General features: G+C 43.4%; 1 protein-coding gene across 1 annotated transcript in view; it reads right to left on the minus strand.

The window, feature by feature from the left end:
* Nucleotides 1-6,740: 6,740 nt before the first annotated feature.
* LOC147884650 (uncharacterized) overlaps nucleotides 6,741-21,369 on the minus strand; it is a 76,417-nt gene continuing 61,788 nt past the window's right edge. Inside the window, exons 24-28 of the mRNA XM_087397479.1 lie at nucleotides 21,230-21,358; nucleotides 21,073-21,101; nucleotides 20,737-20,897; nucleotides 20,330-20,560; nucleotides 6,741-7,171 (exon numbers count right to left, since the gene is read on the minus strand). Coding sequence (XP_087253605.1) covers nucleotides 20,332-20,560; nucleotides 20,737-20,897; nucleotides 21,073-21,101; nucleotides 21,230-21,358 — 548 coding nt within the window. The 3' untranslated portion in view covers nucleotides 6,741-7,171; nucleotides 20,330-20,331. The remainder of the gene's footprint in view (nucleotides 7,172-20,329; nucleotides 20,561-20,736; nucleotides 20,898-21,072; nucleotides 21,102-21,229; nucleotides 21,359-21,369) is intronic.

The following is a 21,369-nucleotide window of genomic DNA, read 5'->3' on the forward strand; positions in this document are numbered from 1 at the left end:
TCTATTCGACACAGTTTCAATGGGGCATTTGTATTGGGTGATCACATTCTCGTATAAGAATCTTGTTGTACTTCTGGCATCTGCCTTTTTGACAGGTTTAGCTTCAGTCCATTTTGTAAAGTAATCAGTGGCCACAATGATGTAGCATGCCTATGTTCCCTTTGCTGTTGGATGGATGGGATCCACATAGTCAATCCCCTATTTTTCAAATGGTTTTTGTGCAATAACTATTGTTAGGGGATTGAAGTCTTTGTATTGTGGTTTAGTAGTCTGTTGGCATACATCATAGCCTTTGACATAATCATAGGCATCTGCCTAAAGTGTTGGCCACCAATAACCTGCGAGGATGACTTTTCTTGCTGTGGCTTCCCCTTGGAAGTGTCCTCCTACAATGCCTTCATGGACTTCACTCAGAATTGGCGTGATCTCATGAGGCATTACACATCTTCTTAAGACTTGGTCCTTGCCCATCTTGTATAGTTGTCTTGCAATGATTTGATAGGGTGCAGCTTTTAAACTTAGTTTTCTAGCATCCATTGCTTTCATTTCAGGGGGTGGTCTTACTTGCCAGATGCCACACTATTTCAAATAGATGCTATTCCAAATTGGTGTGGAGATATCATTGGGTACTTAATGGCATGCCTTTGCTATCTATTGATAGCTCTTTCTTCAATCACTGCATCATGAATATTGGGATCATTTTGTGCTGGAAGAGGAACCTACAAATTAGCATGGGGTACTGGTTGATCATTGCTTGTGGGAGGGCCTGCAAGAGGCTCATGTTGCTGGTCAAACTCCCCCTCTGAGGGAAGAAGAGGTAACCAAGAGTCAAAGGCATCAAACATGTCAATTTCTGGCTTAGCTTTGCAGTCCACAAGAGGAGAAGTTGAATGTTTATCAAAGATGACATCTCTACTGACAATAATCTTCCTAGTATTTGGTTGGTATAACTGATACCCTTTGCTCTCCTACCTGTAACCGATAAATATGCACCAAGCTTATGTCTCAGTTGAGATGGTACATGAACATATGCAAGAGACAAAAAAACTCTCATGTGTGAAAGTGAAGGCTTCCTGCCTTGCCATGCTTCATAAGGTGTAACAGTCCTCAATGCCCTTGTAGGTGATCTACTCAGCACATACTTGGCACACATCACTGCATCAAGCCAAAATTTATTGGGCAAGGACTTGGCCTTAAGCATGCATCTGGCCATTTCCATAGTGGACCTATTCTTCCTTTCAGGAATAGGATTATGCTGAGGAGTGTAAGGAGTAGTGCATGAGTGAACAATACCTCGTGAAGACAAAAATGTATCAAACTCCTTCGACATATACTCTCCCCCCTATCTGTGTTGAGGGTGACAAGCTTGCATCCTGATTCATTCTCAACCATAGCTAGCAAAGGGTGTTGACTCGTCGTTGACACAAGAACCTCACCAGGTGTTGGACAACCAGACACCCAGGTTGGCTCAGGAGGTAGTCAAGCGCCAAGCGGTGGAGTTCTAGGAGGTCGAAGGGACGGGCTGGCGGGCTTTATTTAGTAGGTCGGTTGCTAGATCCACCTGGTAGATGGAATCAGTTTATGAATCGATGATTGTAATAGAGACACAGGCTGCTTCTAGCTCATAGTGTCTTGTATGAGAGGAAAGTCCAAGTGAGTCTACAGTCTTGTTGCTTTGTTAGAGGGAGTGCTAAAGATGATCCCCCACTATGTTTGGGGTTGCCCGATGGCTCAAAGGATCTAGATAATAGCCCTCAAGATCTAGATAGCAGCTCAATGGCTCAAAGGATCTAGATAGCAGCCCTCAGGATTGTGGCTAATGTAGTAAAACTTCACTTGGGGAATGGTGGCATGGCTTTTCTATCGATCCAATTTTTCCATATTTAGGATTCACAACTAGGAGGCCTCTCAAATTGAGATTTGTTCCATGCATGATAGATGTTGTCTAGAGGATAGTGTTTGGGAGATGGCATCACCGCCTGGAACATCTGGGTAGCCAGATGTAGCCACTTGATGGGAGACCATCAGGTCTCTCCAACGGCTACCCTAGTTGCCATCTAGCAAGACATCATTTTCACCCTTTGCACCATTTAGGAGCTTGTAGGTATGCCCTCCATGGTGACGTTTATAGGCACATAGAAACGACATTTGGTAATGAACTATTCAATTTGAGATAATTTACTTAGATCAAATGATGACATTTAAAGTACCTATAAGGATAACTCTAAATCACAAATGAAAAATACATGGAATTTAACTATACTTTAAATGTAGTTTGAGGGTGACTTTTTATTCCATATGGCAAAACTTGCAAAACATCTCACATCCTGTAGGGAATGGTCTTGAAGGAAATCAGTTCAAGAAATTTTTCATCCTCTATTAAGGTTCTTCTTATCGATTCATATAAAGGTATTATTATGAATATCAAGAGAAAAATTGCATCAAAACATTTTGTAAGAGGTATGGGCAATGTTCATTCTTTCTTGATATTGAAATTTGGAGATTAGGTAGTCATATATTCTTAACAGAGTATGCCAAGAACCTTCTATAGCAATTTTGAATGCATGGTGCAAAGCCGATAAATATGTAATTGAATGCAATGTGAGATATTCATTGTATGCCCATTCTCTAGAGACAGTTTCAAAAGGTATCGTTGCTACTTAAACAGATCGATATACTTCACAGTCACATGGTAGACTCAAATTATGTAGTTAGAGCACTCTACCAAATTGGGAGAGGAGAAGAGATGGAGATAGGATACTTTGCTATCTCAAGTTGTACATATAACCCTACGTTGGGAACCAACTTTACATTAGGACCATGTCATTCTTTACCATCCTTAGATACACACTGATATATGTGCACCCAGTGTAATGTACAATCTTGATAGCCCCTATTAAATTTAGTTTTCATAAGATGAGAGCGGATTACACAATTAAGACTTTCGTGAGCATCTCTTTAAAAAAATTGAACAAAATTACAAATATTGGAGCAATGTCTCTATTACTCGCTCTTTTCAACATTATTTAGTTTTACATGTATTGAGTGAGTACTCGAACGACATATTTTAAATTTGGCCTTGTTATTGTTAAGTACATCAAGCTAGATATGGGTTTTAAATAGCTATTGAATTGTTTTTGCATGCTTCATCTAAGTGAGTGTAATCAACCAATTGATATCCAATTCTCAATCCTAAGAAAATAATGAAGCTAGCCATATGGCTACGAGTTTTGCACTTGATATAATAATAGGTTGGAAAAGCTCCCTTACACTAAGCTACATTTGCTATTATAGCATACGAATAAAGAAACAATTTCCTTATATTTGGCCCATAAGGAGTGCTATTAGCATTTTTCATTCTACTATAGGTATTGATATCATAGGACATATTTTTTTTTAAATTAAACAAGATTTCATATGGTCTAAGAGAGATTTGATTACTTTGATAAAGGTGGATTAAATCTTTTTAAGCATATACTCTACTCAACTAGGAGAAGAGATTATTATATTCATGAGATACTATGGAGTAAGATGGTGGCAAGCTGGATGTGCCAACCCGCTCTTCTATATCACATGTCCATATGCAAATTATCTTCAATTGCCACACAATATTAACTCACATTAGCCACCTTGTTGACTGAATTGCCACATGGGAGGGCTAGTCATCTGTATACTGTTGAAAGGCTATCGGCTTGAAGCTTTTCTAATCTCCTATATAAGGACCCTCACCCCCACCACTTCCAAGCAAGCCTCATGAGGAGATAGATCTTGCTAGCCATTCTACATCCTCCCCAATCCCACCCCCTTTGGGCATTCAAGACTCCCTACTAGCCTCTCATCCCATGATACACTCCCTTAGTTTCCACTTTCATCCTCTTGAGCTCCCCTCATTCCGCGGCACTGCATCCCCCTAGTTGCTTGCTTTTATGATGTATCTCCCCCCTTCGCTCATGCTATCCCATCTTCTCTTGCATATGGACAAGCATCTACATGAATCCCATATGTTGCTTTACCTCTCCTCACTCCATGTAGCTTACATGGTTATTATCAACCCCATCTTAAAGATTCCCCCCTAAGGTTTTGAGATGCAAATGGTGGCCTACTTCTATGAAATTTTTAACCTTATGGGGGAGAGAGGGGGGGGGTCAATGAATGGACTGTTATTTCCTATGTCTCACCTCTACCCCTAATGAGTCTCCCCGTTGTTGTTGTGAGTGTAGCATTGTAGATTATGTTGTTTCAACCTTCTTGAGTGAGGTTGAGATTCGCCTCCCTCATGGGTGAATCTACTAGTGTGAATCGAGCTATCCATCCTACCCAAATTTATGAATGCAAGTTCCCTGTGAGACTGATTATTGCCCCACTCCCTTCACTCTTTATTTAATTCAAGCCCTTTCCCCTTTATCCCACTCCCCCCTCCCCCAACACAAACTAATTAATTAATTGGCCCCAAATTCAATCTTGGGGTACCTATTTTATTCCTATTTGTTTTGGACCATGGAGGCTAATTAATATGTTTGTCCATGGATTAATTAATTCAATTGGGTTAATTTATTTATTTAAGCTATGTCTAAGAGGAGTGCACATTATTCGAGAGGGTAGGATTCTAACCCACAATTTTGTCTTTCCCACATGTGAGCACTAAGCTATAGGGTGGAAGAGCATACCTAGTGCTAACTAAAATATTATAAATGGTCCCTCTTCCCCCTCCCCCTTCAATACGTGAGTTCTTCTTTAAGGCCCCCTCAAATGGTCCCTAGTCCTCCTCCCCCTTTAGCACATGCCTTCTTCTTTAATGCCCCCTTCTTAAGTGGTCCTTCTTAATTGAAACTCCTCCCTCCCCCCTTTATCCCTTAGTTTAATCATGCTCTTTCCCTCATCTTTTTCACCCCTCTTCTCTTCTCCACAACTAATTAATGGGAATTTCCCGTTTTTCAATTTATGGGGGGACATACTAGATGGTTGGTATTTTTGTCTTCTCCTCCATTTGTCCCTTCCTAGCATTGGTTCCATCATAGCTACATGACATTCAAACCTCTCGCTGTCAACTTTACTTTGGATGGAATGCCTATGTTCCAACAAGCTATAATGTAAAACAAGCCCGACCCTACAAGTTCCTCCAGACTTAGACGAGGTTGGCTTCTTTTAAGCTCTTTCGAAGAGTAAGGATATGTCCTACGAAAGAAAAATCTGCAAGGAGAGTCGGAAATAATTTGAAAGCACAGTCTCATCCTGGTTGGGCGAGTCTATGTTCCCACAAGCTACAATGTTACATAAGCCTTCTTGGTGTAAATCTACCTAGACTGACGGTGTAATCTTCTTGTATGCTCTAGTTTGGCATACCCTGTGTGGAAAGAAAGAGAGAAAGAAAGTCTATTAAAGTCTGCAAAAGAGCTAGAATATCTCCTATAGAAGGTGGAGTTAAAAACGTGGGAAATACAACCTAAGATTGAAATGAGTTCTGAAGATAATTGGGTGCCATTGCTCATATGGTGACATGTTACTGCTTGAGGCGTATCCTTCTCCCTCCATATGACATAGAATTGTGTCAAACTAGGCACATAGTGCATAGCGCTTAAAAACTTATGCAGTGGAAGCCAGGTCAATCATTAAACAAAGGTAGCATACAGAGGTAGAACAAGCTTTGATCTACAACGATGGAAGCCGTGCTGAGGGGCTGTAGCAAGATAAGGACCATGAGAGGTGGCATTGCTAGCTACAAAAATGAAAGAACCAGAAGGGAAAACTTAAGAAAAGTTTTAGGACCGCTTTAGCTGGACATCATGAAGACCTTCATATGGTCAATGTTCTATTATGGGATACAACGACAACATTAGTGGGTGACAAAAGCAGGTGGACGAGAGCTACATGAAGGTTCTTATAACAGGGAACAGCCACAGATGGAGAAGCCACGGAAAGAAATTCAGCAGAGAACCTCTTCTCTTCTTGATGACTACCCAAAATTCTTCAGTCTCCTTTATATTTTTAATTTTAAGAAGAAAAATCGAAGGGGCTGATCCAAGCTTCTACTGCTGCCTAAGTCAAAGTCTCTTAAAGCCTTGTTCGTTTCAAGATTCGCATTTGTCTACCTGACTAATCCCTCTATCATCCCCCCATATGATTGCTATCTGCTCGTCTTCCCCATGTAACGGTCCCTTCATCTTTCAATAAACATTTTGATTATAGTCAATTATTACCCCCATCCTACTTTAGCTTCATTCCCCTATGCGCTTGGAAAGTTAGAGATTCTTCAACCCCCACATGGAATGGAAGTATCGTCCTAGAGAGGTTTCTTTCTCACCCTGCTAGAAGTGGCCCATGAGACAATCTTCCATCAAATTGAGAGCTTCAATGTATTTGGCTGTGCTACAATGGGGTTATCCTCACGAGTCACCATTAAGCGTCATTCTAGCTTCTTTGATGACCAAATTATGGGCTCCCATTGAGCTATTTTCTACCTATTATGTAGTTGTGGAAATTCTATTTGAGATTGCCTACACCAATTTTAATTCAGTAATCCGTCGCTCTGAATTGTGTTTGGTACCACCCTTTAAGTGAGACACATGGCAGAGTCTCTTTTGAATGCGTGATCTAGTGTTGCCTTCACCAAATTAGAATGACAGTTTTCAAGTTGCTTCCAGATAACAGAATAATTACTGTGCATGCTTTTGCATCTTGCTGAGAGAATGCCCCACAAAGTTGTAACAATTCAGGACTAGACAATAATACACATACCTGGTGTCAGGTCCAACAATTAATGCCAAATAATAAGTTAAAAAATATATTGCAGTGTACTTCCAACGCATCCACTGGGTTGCAATACCGTTGCCATAGCAAGGAGTTTTGGACTGTCAAAAATGTAACAGTTTCACTTATATATAAGACGTATAGGAAGAAAATCCATCGCATTATGAGTCTGACATGAAGTAGAGGACTGTTCTGTCGTGAAGGCTTCATTATCCAAGGTGTGGTTACAAAAATATCTCTTCTTCAGCATCAAGGGGTAACCCAAGCATGAGAGGGACATCTAATCCCCATAAAGATGACAAAGGGGGCACCCTAAGCATGACAGGAACATCTAATCCCCGTAAAGATGAGAAAAGTGTCATGCTGAAAATTACCAAAGCATCGTACTCAAGCTTATTGGGAAGGGACACCAAGGTCAACTCATCTGCCACCATCCCAAAAAAACAATAGTATTTAGCAATTCCAAAAGGACTGCAAAAAAGTTAGACAAGCTTCACAACTAGTATAACATTGTTATCCTTGTAAGCCCAATACGACTGCAATTTAGTGTTGAAAATTGCTGAAAAGGAAAATTCAAATCCTTGTAGATTACCACTGCTCTTTGTAAGCAACATTTGCCTTTTTAAAAATCTTGTAATATATATGTTCATAACATCAACAAGGCAGTATATATATTTACCAAAGTCAAATCACTGAAGGTGCAATAATATCCATGTACATCCAACCACAGGTTTTAGAACAAACTTTTATTTCACTTATTGGTATACAGTACATCGTTCAACCAATCAACATGTGACACAGTAAACTATACTACACTAAAACATTCAAGTCCCTTCAACCAAACAGTGGCTTGGCAAACTGAATAGGTAAGGTCAAAATCCAAACCTACAAGTAGAAACTCTACAACCTTATTCTAAATCTTAAACAATAAATCTTGTAACCAAGCAAGACAAGGTTGTATTCTGGCGTTACATTATTTAGAAATATAGTTCCCTGTGCACATGTCGAAAAGTTAATAATCCAGAAACAAGTAGTATGCTCTATGCTTAGATCTGCACCTCTTTGATCTTAACGGTTGATCCTTGTTGTTCAGGCCAGATATTTTGTTAAGCTCAAACCGTAGCAAGTAGTCACGAACTATAAAAAGCCCCCTTCCCGCCCACATACTCCATCAGCCACAGAAGCCCTCTAAGGCAGCGCAGAGCAGGAGAAGACACACGAAGAGTTCTCACCTTGAGCTATGTTTTGCCGACTATTTGGTGGAGGAATAATATCTGCATCTTCTCTCCCTTGTGTACGGTGTTTATGCTCTATCTTTTGAGTGAGGTATTCAAGTGTGGTCTGCATCATTGAGTGTGAGACGGAGCTGTTCCTATTCTGCATAGGTTGTGAGGTTAGAGAGATTCATTCCTTCATTTCCAACACTTCGTTGAGTCATACTATGAGGATAATGTTCCTCCTCCTTACAGACCTACACATGCTAGATCTTAGAGAGCATTTCAGCATGGCACATATGCAGGTCTAGATGCACAGAGGCAGTTGATGGCTCCCACGTCCACTCCTCTCAAACTATGGCCAGTATTTGGACAGACACTGTACACTCTGATGGCCATTTGGTTGAACATGTAGAGGTCTTCCTGGGTGGCCTCTTTTTTTTCGGAGTCCACCACAGCCTCAACCTTGGTGCTTTACTAGCTGTTGCTTCATCCCTCCCTTACCTACCCACCATTTTTGTGGTCGAGTGTGCAGTCTCTTCTTGTTATTCTTCCTCCTGTTTGATTTTTGCATGTCCTGCACGTGGATCGGTTGCTAGAACCACCTGGTAGATGGAATCAGTTTATGAGTCGATGATTGTAATAGAGACACGGGCTGCTTCTAGCTCATAGTGTCTTGTATGAGAGGAAAGTCCAAGTGAGTCTACAGTCTTGTTGCAAGGTTGAGTGATTTGCCTCGAGTCGAGTCGTGATTCTGTGCAGCCCCTGGCTTCGTACTGGCCGAGTGCCTTTGATAATACAAGTACCGCATTTCATTACCATATTGCTTAATACCTTCCTATACTCGCGTTGTTTCTCTTCTACTCACATTCATATAGTTTCCATCCACACAACATAGATCCGACGTGATTCTGCAACCAAGCACCAGTAGAACACGAACCAGTCACTGAGGAGTGCACGAGAGGGCATCTTCCACTGACGCACACTATTCACTGGGCACTGAGCACCGGGCATCTTGTAAGGTGAAGGAACCGGGAGCAGAGCCAAGCATCAACATTTAGCGATCCTGCTAGGGAAGGATACGTGTTGAAAGGTTTGAGCGGGAAAATTGAGTGGATTGAGAATAGAAGTCTTAGCTATGAGTGCGTAGAAAGAACCCCCAAGCAGCAGTTAATGCTCACGAGTTATGACAATTACTTGGTCAAGTGCAATATTTCAGAAAATTCATCCAAGTATGTGCTGTTGATTTCAGCATCTTATAGACCTGCTTGAGGACTGGTGTCTGGACTCACGAGTGCTCCCAAGCAATCGAAGATGTCTTTTTTTCAGGTGCTGAAAGTGTCATGACAAGAGAAACCACTAATCCGTGATTAGTAGACATTAAAACATTATTATATATAATACGCCAATGGTGTAACATGTATGTGTATTTATGATAGACACCAACCGATTTGTTATGGTGGTGGATCATCTAAGTAGATAGGACTAGTCAAGCCAGAGCCGTTGCTTCAGACGGCATCAAATTTGCACATGTGACACTTATTCTATTAATAAAAATGTGCACACACATGTCTAGGTCCTAGGGGCAATAGGAAGGGAAGAGTGCATTAAGGTGCATTGAATGGTAGATGTATGGGTCATAGGCTAAGGGTAGGTGTAAATCGGAAGATGGAACTTGAGTGATCTCAAGGGACATTAATGAAAGGGTATCACCCTTTCATTGTGAATCTCACATAGCATTCTTCATTCACCTTGCATTCATCTGCCATTTCTCTCCCTCCTTGCATGTAGGTTGAAATAGAAACAAGCATTCTCACGAGGGTGCTCTTCCCCATTGGAGGGCCAATTGGCATTCAAATTCTGCATGCATTGCACACATTAGCATTCTTGAGAAATTAGTTCTTCACAAAAAGAAGACAACGATATGTGGCCAAGAGAGAGGAATACCTACGTCGAGGCTACAAGGGTAGCAAGACTTGGGAGGGAGCAGTTGATATGGAAGAAGGCCCACTCCTAAGTGGCGAAGGCATGGGAAATTTTCCAAGAAATGAAGTTCAGTCTGAACTTGGCCGAACTATTGCAGATTGCTCCATATTGCCGTGAGTTCTTTCTACAACATCTCTAAACCGAAGATAAGCCATCCAAGAATGTGGGATCCCTGGTTGACCATACAGGTCATTGATACTCCAGTGGTAGATGGCCAAGCCCCAGTTATCTCAGTTAAAATCAGTTTATGGTGTCATCGTTGATGGAGGATCTGGAGTTAATATCATCTCAGAGGCTGTTGCTAACCGACTCAAGCTTAAGCGGTTTAAGCCATTTAGGATACGAATGGTAGATCAACGACCAGTGGAACCAAAGGTATGTTACAAGATGTTGTCATTATAGTTGGTGGAACCCACTATATAGTAAGTCTACAGTCATATCTATGGAAGAGAACGAATACCCGATCCTGTTGGGATGACCCTGTCTTAAGAGTGCAAAGGTAATGCAAGATACTTGATGACTATCAAGACAGGAGACGCTGAGATTCAAATCCCTACAAATCCAAGTAGTATACCGAGTAGTTGTTGTCCAACAAACCTAGACGTTCTAGACCAATTTCCTCAAGACATTGAAACTCGATTAATGGAGATGCAAAGCTTACCAGCAGGTGAAATTGATGTGTTCCAGGTCGCAACCGAGCTCAAGGAAAAACTCGAAGCCGAGAAGTTGGCCAAGCAACAACACTGTTACCCAAGCAATTTCACAAAAGATGTGGTTGGTGATGAACTAGCCGAGAATCCAATTACTATTACTTGGCTTGGTTCATAACATCTAATCCCAGAACCAACACAAAAACCCAACTTAGAAGCTGAGGAAAATCCTCGGACAGTAATCGCTGGCGTACATTTAAAAGGTGATCAGCTCCAAGCACTTAAGGATTTCTAATCCCAGAACCAACACAAGAACTCAACTTGGAAACTCAGGAAGATCCACGCACACTAATCGCTAGTGCACATTTAAAAGGTGATCAGCTCCAAGCACTTAAGGATTTATTTTTGTAATACAGGGATGTGTTTGCATGGAGTTATACTGATATGTGCGGCATGCCACCACACATCTATCAGTACAGAATACCCCTGGTTCCAAATGCCAAACCCATTCAACAACACCGATATTGTATGAACCCAAATTATGCCAAGCAAGTCAAAGCCAAACTGGATAAATTGATTTAGGCGGGATTTTTTTATACCAATGATCGAAGTGATTGGTTATTTTCAATAGTTGTAGAGTTACCAAGAAGAATGGAAAGCTCCGAGTTTGTGTGGACTACCGGAAGCTTAATGCTCAAAAAGTGCCAGATCCGTTTCCAATTCCTTTCACAGATGGAATTCTGGACGAAGTTGCAGGACGTGAGATGTACTCATTCATAGATGGTTACAGTGGGTACAACCAGATATCAATCACATGAAGACCAATCTAAGGCAGCATTTATTACATATGCCACAAAAGTGATGCCTTTGGATTACGAAATGCTCCTTCTACTTTCAGAGGTCACGGCGGACATATTCTGGGACTATCTTACGAGTTTTTTGCTATTTATTTGGATGATTTCTATGTACATTTAGAGACTAACCAACCTCATGTACCGGGGGAAGGTTTTCGCCAGGTGCAAACAAGCAAGTATATCACTTAGCCCGGCTAAAAGTGTTTTTGTGTATGTGTCGGTGTATTGCTCGAACACGTGATTTCTAAAGACAGTATTCGCACCCAGCCAGGTAAGATTCAGGCTATGGAAAAGATGTCAGAACCTGAGTTAGATAATTTGTGGGGTTTATTAGCTTCTATAAGAGACTCACTAAAAATTTTGCTTTCCCGGCTTCAGTGTGGGCATAGTCATTTATTTGGAGACAAGCACACGGTGCAATAAATGACAATCGCATCGCCACTAGTGCCATTTTTACTGAATCTGTCCTTACTATAGAGGTTCCCCATACATCTTCACCCCCTCTTGTTTTACAGGTTCATCCCCTGCTATTGTTTCCTTGACTGCAGGTCTGGAGTCCCCATCTACCTAGCCTCTTCAACTGGGGGAGCGACCTCAAATGGGCGAAGGATCTTGACCACCCAAGCTGTGTTTCCTCCACTAGGTTCTTCTCAGTGACAGGGAATGAACAAAATTTTCTTTGTTGAAGACTACTCTCTATCAGGAGAGTCAGGAGACCAGTATATAGAAGTGTGCCGACAGATACGTACTGAAGTCGCCAACGCCATACGGGCCATCTATCATGTCTCGCATGATACGAGCAACCAAGTACATCATGCAAGTCAAACTCACCTACAGATGGATTACAATGCATTGCAAATCGAGTTTCAAGCGCTGGCAAAGAGCAAAGAAAAGCTGAAGGCATAGCACAATACCTTGCACCTCCAACAGGAAGAAGAGAAGAAGGTGCTCGATGAAGCTGAGTAGCGGATTAACATCCTCAAGGAGAGGAACCAAGGGCACTTTCAGCGCAAGATCTGGAGGCCACTCAGGATTGGCCGACCCAGCCTGCTGAAATAGTGCACTTACAGGCCGAGAATGCGGAGCTTAGACAGTAGAATCTAGAGTACAAGGATTGCCTCCACACTCTCAAACGCATTGAGAAAATGTTCTGGCCACCACCTAAGGAGCACCATGCCAAAAGGCCGAGGAGGGACACAAAAGATGATGAAGATCAGACGGGCAAGGGATGGTCAGCTTATGGAACTCCTTCTGCGGGGGGGCGGCTACACCAGGGAAGATGGCGCGCACTTTCGGGCCCAAGCCAGCTGGCACCTGTCGTACCCAAGCAACTCGCAGCACTCGTGCCCACTGTACGTAGCACACCTTGGACACTTCTACAGCTTGTGCCCTATTAATGTTAGATGAGCTAGATATTGCCGGGCAGTCACCCATTTGGGAGGAACCTTCAATTTGAAATTTTCCGGAAGGTACTCTTGAGCCATCCCATCATGTTGTTGGGCCTCTATCTACTCCTTTGGAAGTTTTGCCTATGGCATTGTATATGCCAACAGATATTTTGCGTGCTATTCCTAGGAAGGAAGATTTTCGGGTCACTTACAGAACGATGGAGCCTGGAGGTAGCTACCAACCTCCCTCCCAAGGCCCAAGTTTTGTATCAGCCGTCGCTAGCCCGAGTCATTTCTTTGGAGTAGTTACTAGCAAAAGTATATTTTTGTGACCGGGCTGCGCATGAATTCGATCAGCAAATAAAAGCTAAGGAAGTTGGGCTAATTACAAGATCAAGCGTTGGGGATTTTGCAAAGCATAAACGAGCTAGCCCGTCCTATAGCTTCTACTCTGCCCGAGTATTTCAAGGCACTCCCACGACTAATCGAGAAATTATTGCAGGTGGCTGACTGAGAACGACAGTTTGTGGCAACATTTTGCCCAAATTTACTGCTCACCGCTTGCCAAGTTTACTGAGCCACATATGCCACAGAAGCCGTATAAATATAAGTTCAAGGACCTTGGCATCACAGACCAAGTCATGGTCCATGTAGTGGAGAAATGGAAGGAGGAATGGCAGATCCACCCCGACAAATTACCTGTCAGTATCAATGCCTTGCATCTGTGGCTGCCAGGCCCGATACCAGGTAGCCCTGATCCACTTCATGCCTATCTATTCGATCAAGATTCCCCGGATCCTCCTTAACTAAACCATCTGCCTCAGTGGACTGTGCCCCATCCAGCACCCGGAAAGCGGATGAGGTGGCTTCAAAGATGCTCCGCGTCCCATAGATCGCCTAATTTCAGAGACTGACTTCAATATGTTTCCTTCTGAAGACCTTGTCATCCGTTGAGACACGGATGAAGTTAAGCCGAGGTGAAATGTTGACTCGTGGTTGACACAAGCACTTGACCAGGCGCCGGACAATCAGGCACCCTGGTCGGCCGCTCTGCAGTACCCAAGTGCCAAGCGGTGGAGTTCTGAGCTGCAAGGATAAGCAATGCGTTGACACCGAAGTGGTCCAATAGTAGTTAGCGGTTGTGTAAGGCTCCCAGTTATGAACTAGCAGGTCGGTTGCTAGAACCACCTGCTAGATAGAACCAGCCTGTAAATTTTTGATTGTAATAGAGAAACGGGCTGCTTTTGGCTCATAGTGTCCTGTATGAGAGGCAAGTCCAAGTGAGTCTAGAGTCAAGGTTGAGTAGTTCGCTTTGAGTCGATGCGTGATTCTATGCAGCCCCTGGCTGTTTGTATTGCCTGAGTGCCTTTGATAATACAAGTATTGCATTTCATTACCATATTGCTGAATACCTTCCTGTACTCACGTTGTTTATCTTCCAACCGTCTCCATATGGTTTTCTTCCACACAACAGATCCATTAGTGCACGATGTGATTCTGCAACCAAGCATTAGTAGCAACGTGAGCCAGTCACTTAGGAGTGCGAGAGGGGGCATCTTCCACCGAAGCACTGTGCACACACTATTCACCAGGAATTGAGCACCGGGCACCTTGTGAGGTGAAGGAATTGGGACTAGAACCAAGCGTCAACAACGGGTGTTGGGCCACAACGGTATCCAAAGCAAGGATGCTTATTACTAATATTTGGCTTCTCGATCTCTCAATGTCCTCTATCATAATCTGGGATCCTCTTAAGTCCTTGAGCTCTCTGTCTCTGCCCAATGGTGTGTCCAGTTGCCATTCTCATAAGGTTATTGAAAAGGAGGGATGTCTTTGATCAAGTGTCTCTTGCACTGCATCCCAAGCCCTACGAATAGATGTTGCAAATCTCTCCTTTGAACTCTTACCGAAGCGAGTAGCCCTCATCTAGCCCTCATCCTAGAACAAATCCACCTAGTGTTGGATTCCCAAGGGCCCTCCAACTCTAGTAAAATCTCATGAAGTATGAGGAGTAGCAGCTCCTTTCACGGCTCATTGCCAGGCACCATGCCTCTAACAAATAATTTCATGAGCAAAGCTTTGCTCTGGCATTCTAGGTCTGCAATCCAAATAAAGTTCCCAATGACTCACTTCACGTGGCTGATGCAAGATCTAGAAAAGGCCCAACAAGAAGTTATGTACCACATAGTAGCAACCAAACCCTGGTTGGCAACCACTACTCATTGTGCCAAGGATAGCTTGGCGGAGCTCCAAAGCAAGACCTTCCTACGAATGCTCAAAAGTAATAGTGCCAATACCTGCTACAAAGTGATGTCCTTCCCTACATGTATCACAATGCAATCCCTGTAGGTACCCAATCCAGTCTGGGTGTGGAGTATCACTAACCCAAATCCCATAGGACTTGTGCCAATTGATAAGACCTCCTGAGGTGAGGCGAAACACCCCATGGCAGAATCCAATCTGGGTGTGGAGTATCACTGAACCAAATCCCATAGGACTTGTGCCAATTGATAAGAGCTCCTGAGGTGAGGTGAAACACCCCCATGGCAGATGTAAATGCCCTCAATTTTCCTATCCCTCCATCAAGATATACTGCCGTATCATCTGCAAACTCTATATCAAGAAGCTCCTCCAAAGCTGCAATGGGCAGCCTAATGCCATGAATACCCGAGCCTCTGTCTCTCAGAAAACTGCTTGTAGCTTCTGCAATAAATAGTAAAAGAAGAGGAGCCAAGGGACACCCCTATGTCACTGATCAGCTATATGAAATCTGTCCCCTTGTGCTCCCCTGACTAAAACTTGGGCTATGTGCCGAGGAATAGAGTGCTAACACCCTTGCTATCCACTGTCTTGGAAAGCCCATCTGCCCAGAGTCCCCTCAAGAAACTCTCATTCTGCCCTTCTCAAAACCAAGAAGAAAAGCAAATAAATCCTCTTGGCAGCACCATTCCAGTGCTGTGGCATCCCAAAAGGTCAACTTGGTAGTTAGAAAAACACTTTTATTATAATAGGGCAGCTAATTTATAATGCTAGTAGTCTCAACCTTCCCTTTTCTGATAACCAGAAATTTGCACCGGTCATTGAAGGAAAGTTACATAACCAAAAGGTAATTGGAGTAAGGCTGATTATGTAACTCCTGGGAATCCAGTGCAATAAATACAACATGGATTTTTATGCTAATGAGTATCAGAGTATCTTGACATGCTGAGGAGGAAGCCAGCAAAGGCTCATCAAAGACTAATTCCATAAAATCCTCATGCCAAACAGAATCCTTGTAAATCATGCAAACCATTAACTAAATGTCTTTTGTTATCCCAAATGGACATGCAAGGGTGTGCGTAGTCTACCACAAATGCACACTAACAACTAGATGCTTCCACATAAAAGAGCAATCACTGCACATACATTTGCAGCTTGCCAATACAATGCCCCCAAACCCCACTCCCTGTGTTTGTCATATGGCAGCATTTGGGCAATTTTCCAACATGGTATTAGAGCAGGGGCGGCCCTACAGATGGTGACTATTTGAACAAGTTGACACGTGTACTTGATGACGGATTCTGCAACTAATCCTTGACAATTATGCACTCACCAGTGGTGGTGACCCGCATGTGCTCTGATTGCAATAATGACCACCAGAGAATGGCAGTGGCATTAGTAGAAATAAAGAAACTTTTATTTTTTCCCTCCTGTTGCACAATGTTCAGAGCAGGGTATTGAAAAAAAAAAGCGGCTCGCGTGGGAGTTGATGGCTTGCATTAGCATCTTGTGAATTGACTGGCATTTGAATGGTTGAGCGTGCCCTGTGTGGATGCTTGACATCTGTTTGTTTGACCCTACCCTGTGTGGGTGGTTAGAGTTTGCGTGGCTGGTCTTGCCCTGTGTGGGTGATTAGTGATATTGCCCTAATTGCTCTCACTATGGTGTTTGGCCCATGGGGGGTGTTTGGATGTTGGGCCTTTGGGGCCTTGGTATGGTCCAATCACCCTTGTGTGGTACCTTGGAATAAAATGTGTATTTGGAGGGATAAAAAGCCTCCTTGATGCGACGAGTGACATGTGGTATTGGATGTGGCTTATCCCATATACAAATATGTATATCTAAGGACCTTGAATATAATAAGAGATAAAAACCCTCTAGAGCTATCGAGAGAGCTTTGAAGAGATGCATGGCTATGGGACGGGGTTTGGAGACCCCCGCCTGTGCTCCCTAAGACTGCCACGTGGTGGCACTTGGGCAGTTTTCCAACAGGCTAGAGTAAAATTTGGCCTTCTCATTAAAGGTGAGGGCAACTGCACTAAAAATAATCACATGCAAGCCCGTCCAATTATAGAATCATGAGCCGCTATTTAATCACATGCCACCACAATGATGTGTAATTAGTTTCACTAAAAATAATTTAAAAAATCACTTCTCAATGGGATATAGAATCACATGCAATCCAATCCAAATATGGCAAGCATACAAGGATCTGTTCAAGCCTTTGATACTTGCAGCAAAGTTTTCTTATTGTTACATGGTTTAGCCGCCAATTAATCAAACACACCTGGCCAACCATCATGGGGATTGCTAAATAGGCCCCAAGTAACCTCCAAGTAACCACCATGGTGGCCCTTACTTGAGACAACCACCACAGTGGCCCTCACTCTACTTAAGCCTCCACTATTCCATTTCATTTACTATTTCCAAATCCTTTCACTGTTTCATCTAGACCTTACTCCGTTGCCATTGTCCAGCAGCTCATGAAAGTTTATGCGTTGACTAAATCCGAGAGAGGTAGTTCCACTTTAGAAGGAGGCTCTGTTTGAATCCACACTGGGAGGCAAAAGCATCCAGATGGCTGGCAGAGTTCCCCCGGATCACCTTTAGACCTTTGATGCTATCAAAATCGTAATTCTAAGGTTGTTTTGTAAGGAGAAAATGATTTTGCAAACTCTGGAGGGATTGCAGGTCTTAAAGCAAGGAGATTAGGATGTGGAGGACTATGTGGCACAATTTTGAACCCTACTACAGTAGGTGCCATAGGCTCAATAGCTGGCAATGGAGGTGCTGAATGAGAGCTTCATCTTTGGACTTTCACGGGATTTGTGAGAGGTTGTGGCAACATTGGGCAAAGCCACCACGGCACTGGACGTAGTGATTGATCAAGTGACTCGAGCGGGTGAGTCACTACAAAGTCGACAGATCACAAATCTTCAAGTCCCATCAGGCAGAGCTGACACATTACACTCAGGAGCAGGCCCAATACACCCAGGAGCAGGCCTGCATTATACACGAGCACGGGACCCTTATCCAGGGGCTCAGACACGACATCACACAGCTTCAAGAGGAGCTCGGGACCCTGAGAGCAGCGCCTGGAGGGACCCTAGTCACAGAAATGGAGGCACAGATAGCCATGATACAGTCGGCTATAGCAGAGACGACTAGGTGGATGGACGTGGCGAAACGGGAGCCCGCAAAGGCAACCGTTTCAGCCGCCATATAGGAGCAGCAACAAAGGGCTTCGAAGGCCCACAACATCCGGATAAGAGGGATCACGCGAGACAACACCAGCACCACTATGACACCCATGGAGGAGGCGATCACCTTTGTGACCACCACCATGGGGGTCCTCGACCACGGCATAGAGGGAGCATGGCATGTTGGGAGAGACCCCAACCGAGAGCAGCCCCTAGTCATTCGCTTCAAAGATTCACATGCTCGACTAGCGACACTCCAACGTACTAGCGACACTCCGACGTCGAGCTGCTCTATGAGAGCATCCCACCCTGTCCATGGATGAGGATTTGACACCACTACAGATTGAGGAGCGACGAGTTCTTCTCCAGCAGCGGGATGTTGCCCGCAAGGAGGAAAAATGGTCGAGATGGTAGGTTGTTGACCGGCACCCGTCGGGCCCCCACCCGTACCCCTAGGGGGATGGGGCCTATGAGACTCAGGTTTCCGAGACCCTAGCCTGCACCATTTGGAACTGTAATGGTACCTTATGGTCAGACCCAGGGAACTTCTTGGAATCTTACACGAGACATAGTCTTTTACACGGAGACACACCAGAGCCCAGAGCGTCCACTATCGATAGTCAGTGGCTACACATGGGAGTCATCCTTCAGGGATGAGACGAGGGATACAGGAGGAGTTCGAGGTCAGGCGGGGTCGCAGTATTGTACAGGTCTTCCCTCGCTAGAGCCATCTCCATTGAGGAAGGACGCACACTCCCGATTCATGTGGATCCGGATCTGACGCACAGCCCCTCGTGACCTTTTCGCTCCTTTCCAGAACCCTCGCCTACCCAGATCAAAGATGCCTCGCGGCCTTCATTCATGAGGGGGTCCGACACAAAGAGCACTTACTCAGGTGACGGGGCTTGGCCACACCATCAGACACCTCTCAAAGCAGGATCATAGAGTTCTTCCCATCGAGTGACATTGATCGTCCAGTCTCTAGCCGCAGACGTGACAGAGACCCCGACCCGACGACCGTAGCACGACACACGAGACATCGAGGGGATACACAGATCACTCTGGGGGACCTCCCGTCATTGTTTAGACCCGAGATACGTCCCATAGGAGTCACAGTGGCTCTGGTCTTGCGCCGAGCCCCCTCTAGGAAACCGAGGTGCACGGGACCCCTTGATGGACGCCAACGTCCTATCACCGGCTATGCACCAACCATGGCGACATGACATACGAAGGATTCCATTCCGCTCCAGTCTTTTTTCTTTTCATTGTCATACCCAAATGTATTTGATTATGTATGATCAGACTTAGGATTCAGCACGGGTGATGATGCTCGTTTTAGTAGCTCCACCCTTACTGTGATTTGTATCAGGTTTTCTTTCAGTCTCATAGACCCATCGGTCTTCCGAAGACTCTAATAAAATTTCTTTCTTTCTTTCTTTCACCTTACAATGGCGATGGTTCTTGCTACTTGGGACTTCTTTTTTTACTTTCTCCTGTCCCTACTCACTAGAGCTTTACACAGCAATGAATGTTAATGAGACGCCGTGGCTTGAGGTATTATGTACGATTAGTGTGTTTAGAAGTAAGATGTGACTATGTTTCCACGCTCACTACTCAAATTGCTTCTCACAATTCTGCTTGTTTAGCAGCAAGGCACTACCTTGGTTTTATCTATGAAATGAGGAACCTTTAAGCCTTGACATGGTGAAGCATTCTAATTATCTCCTATAGTTATACTGGGGTCTTTTAGTTCTTTATTTTCCTAGGGCCTCTTAGGTTCCGTCCAAAATATACCAAGAGCTTGAAATTCTAACCATGATTTTGGTGTCAGACTAACGCCAAGGCGGAATCACTTTCACAATTTCAAAATAGATTGTGATCTACATTGACAAGATGCAAGCCTGGGATATTGCAATTAGTATCACTCTAAATGACCACCTGGTATGGGAAGCTAACAAGAAGTAAAGATATGAATGACTTTTGATAAAAAGGAAAGGCATATTACATATATATCGCATTAAGGGCACTCACTTTCAATTGACTTCCACACTGCTATCATGTCCATTTGTCTCATTTTTTATGTCTATTCCACTTTCACTTTGTACGGTATGCATTTCAGTCCCTGGTTGCTGTTGTACATGAAGTACTGGCGCAGGTCCAAACCATGAGAGTAAGACAGGTAATAGAACAAATCCATTCAAAAATCCGAGCACTCCCATAATTGTAAACATTGCAAAATAATATTCACGAAAAGCATGGTACCTGCAAATCGATAAAGCATGGTGAGTTATATCTCAAGTACTCTATGCTTGGTGAAGGCAAAAGGATGGTTTGGAAAGGGATTACAGAATGAACACCACGCATTGATTTTCACTATCCGAGGGGATCAATAATTAATTATGCAAACGTAAGTTGCATTCTGTTAATTTGATTCTTACTTGAGAAAAATAAGGGGAAAAGTTGCAGCCACTTGAGTTCCAAAGCCATGAAGCAAGGGCTCAAATGTCCACTCCAATGCCTTTCCCACTCGATGGTTTCTTGTACCATCCACAACTAAGAAAGACCTTGCTAAATAGGTGAACTCAGATGCCATGCCAACCTGCATTTGAAAATATTATTTTTTCATTTGAATAAATGTATATGTGTCATTTACTGAAAGATTTGCACCTATCGAACAGAACTGTATTCTATATTCAAGGAGAAATACAATCAAATAAAAAAGAATGAACACGGACTTTACATCAACATAAATCACATTTTTTAATCCCACTTACCACAATGCCTAGATTGACAAGGGAGAGAGCTGGCATGGGCACATTATTAAATCCACCATCGACATCAGTGAACACATATCAGTAACTAGGCAATGTCAAGATGCAAAAGCTACAACAGAAAATTCAAGAACAATTGTGTTTGAGAATTGGTGCTTACAGTTCAATTTGGCACCTATAATAAATAGAAAACCATAAACCTCAATGTCCACCATGAGCAAAACAAGGGCTATGATAAGGGAGATAACAAGACTAAACTGGAATATAAGCACAGCAAGGAATACTCCAACTGCAACCAAG

Source organism: Dipteris shenzhenensis, chromosome 26 (genome assembly GCF_047967505.1).
Source record: "Dipteris shenzhenensis isolate YYH24624 ecotype China chromosome 26, Dip_SZ_1.0, whole genome shotgun sequence".
Lineage (NCBI taxonomy): Eukaryota > Viridiplantae > Streptophyta > Polypodiopsida > Gleicheniales > Dipteridaceae > Dipteris > Dipteris shenzhenensis.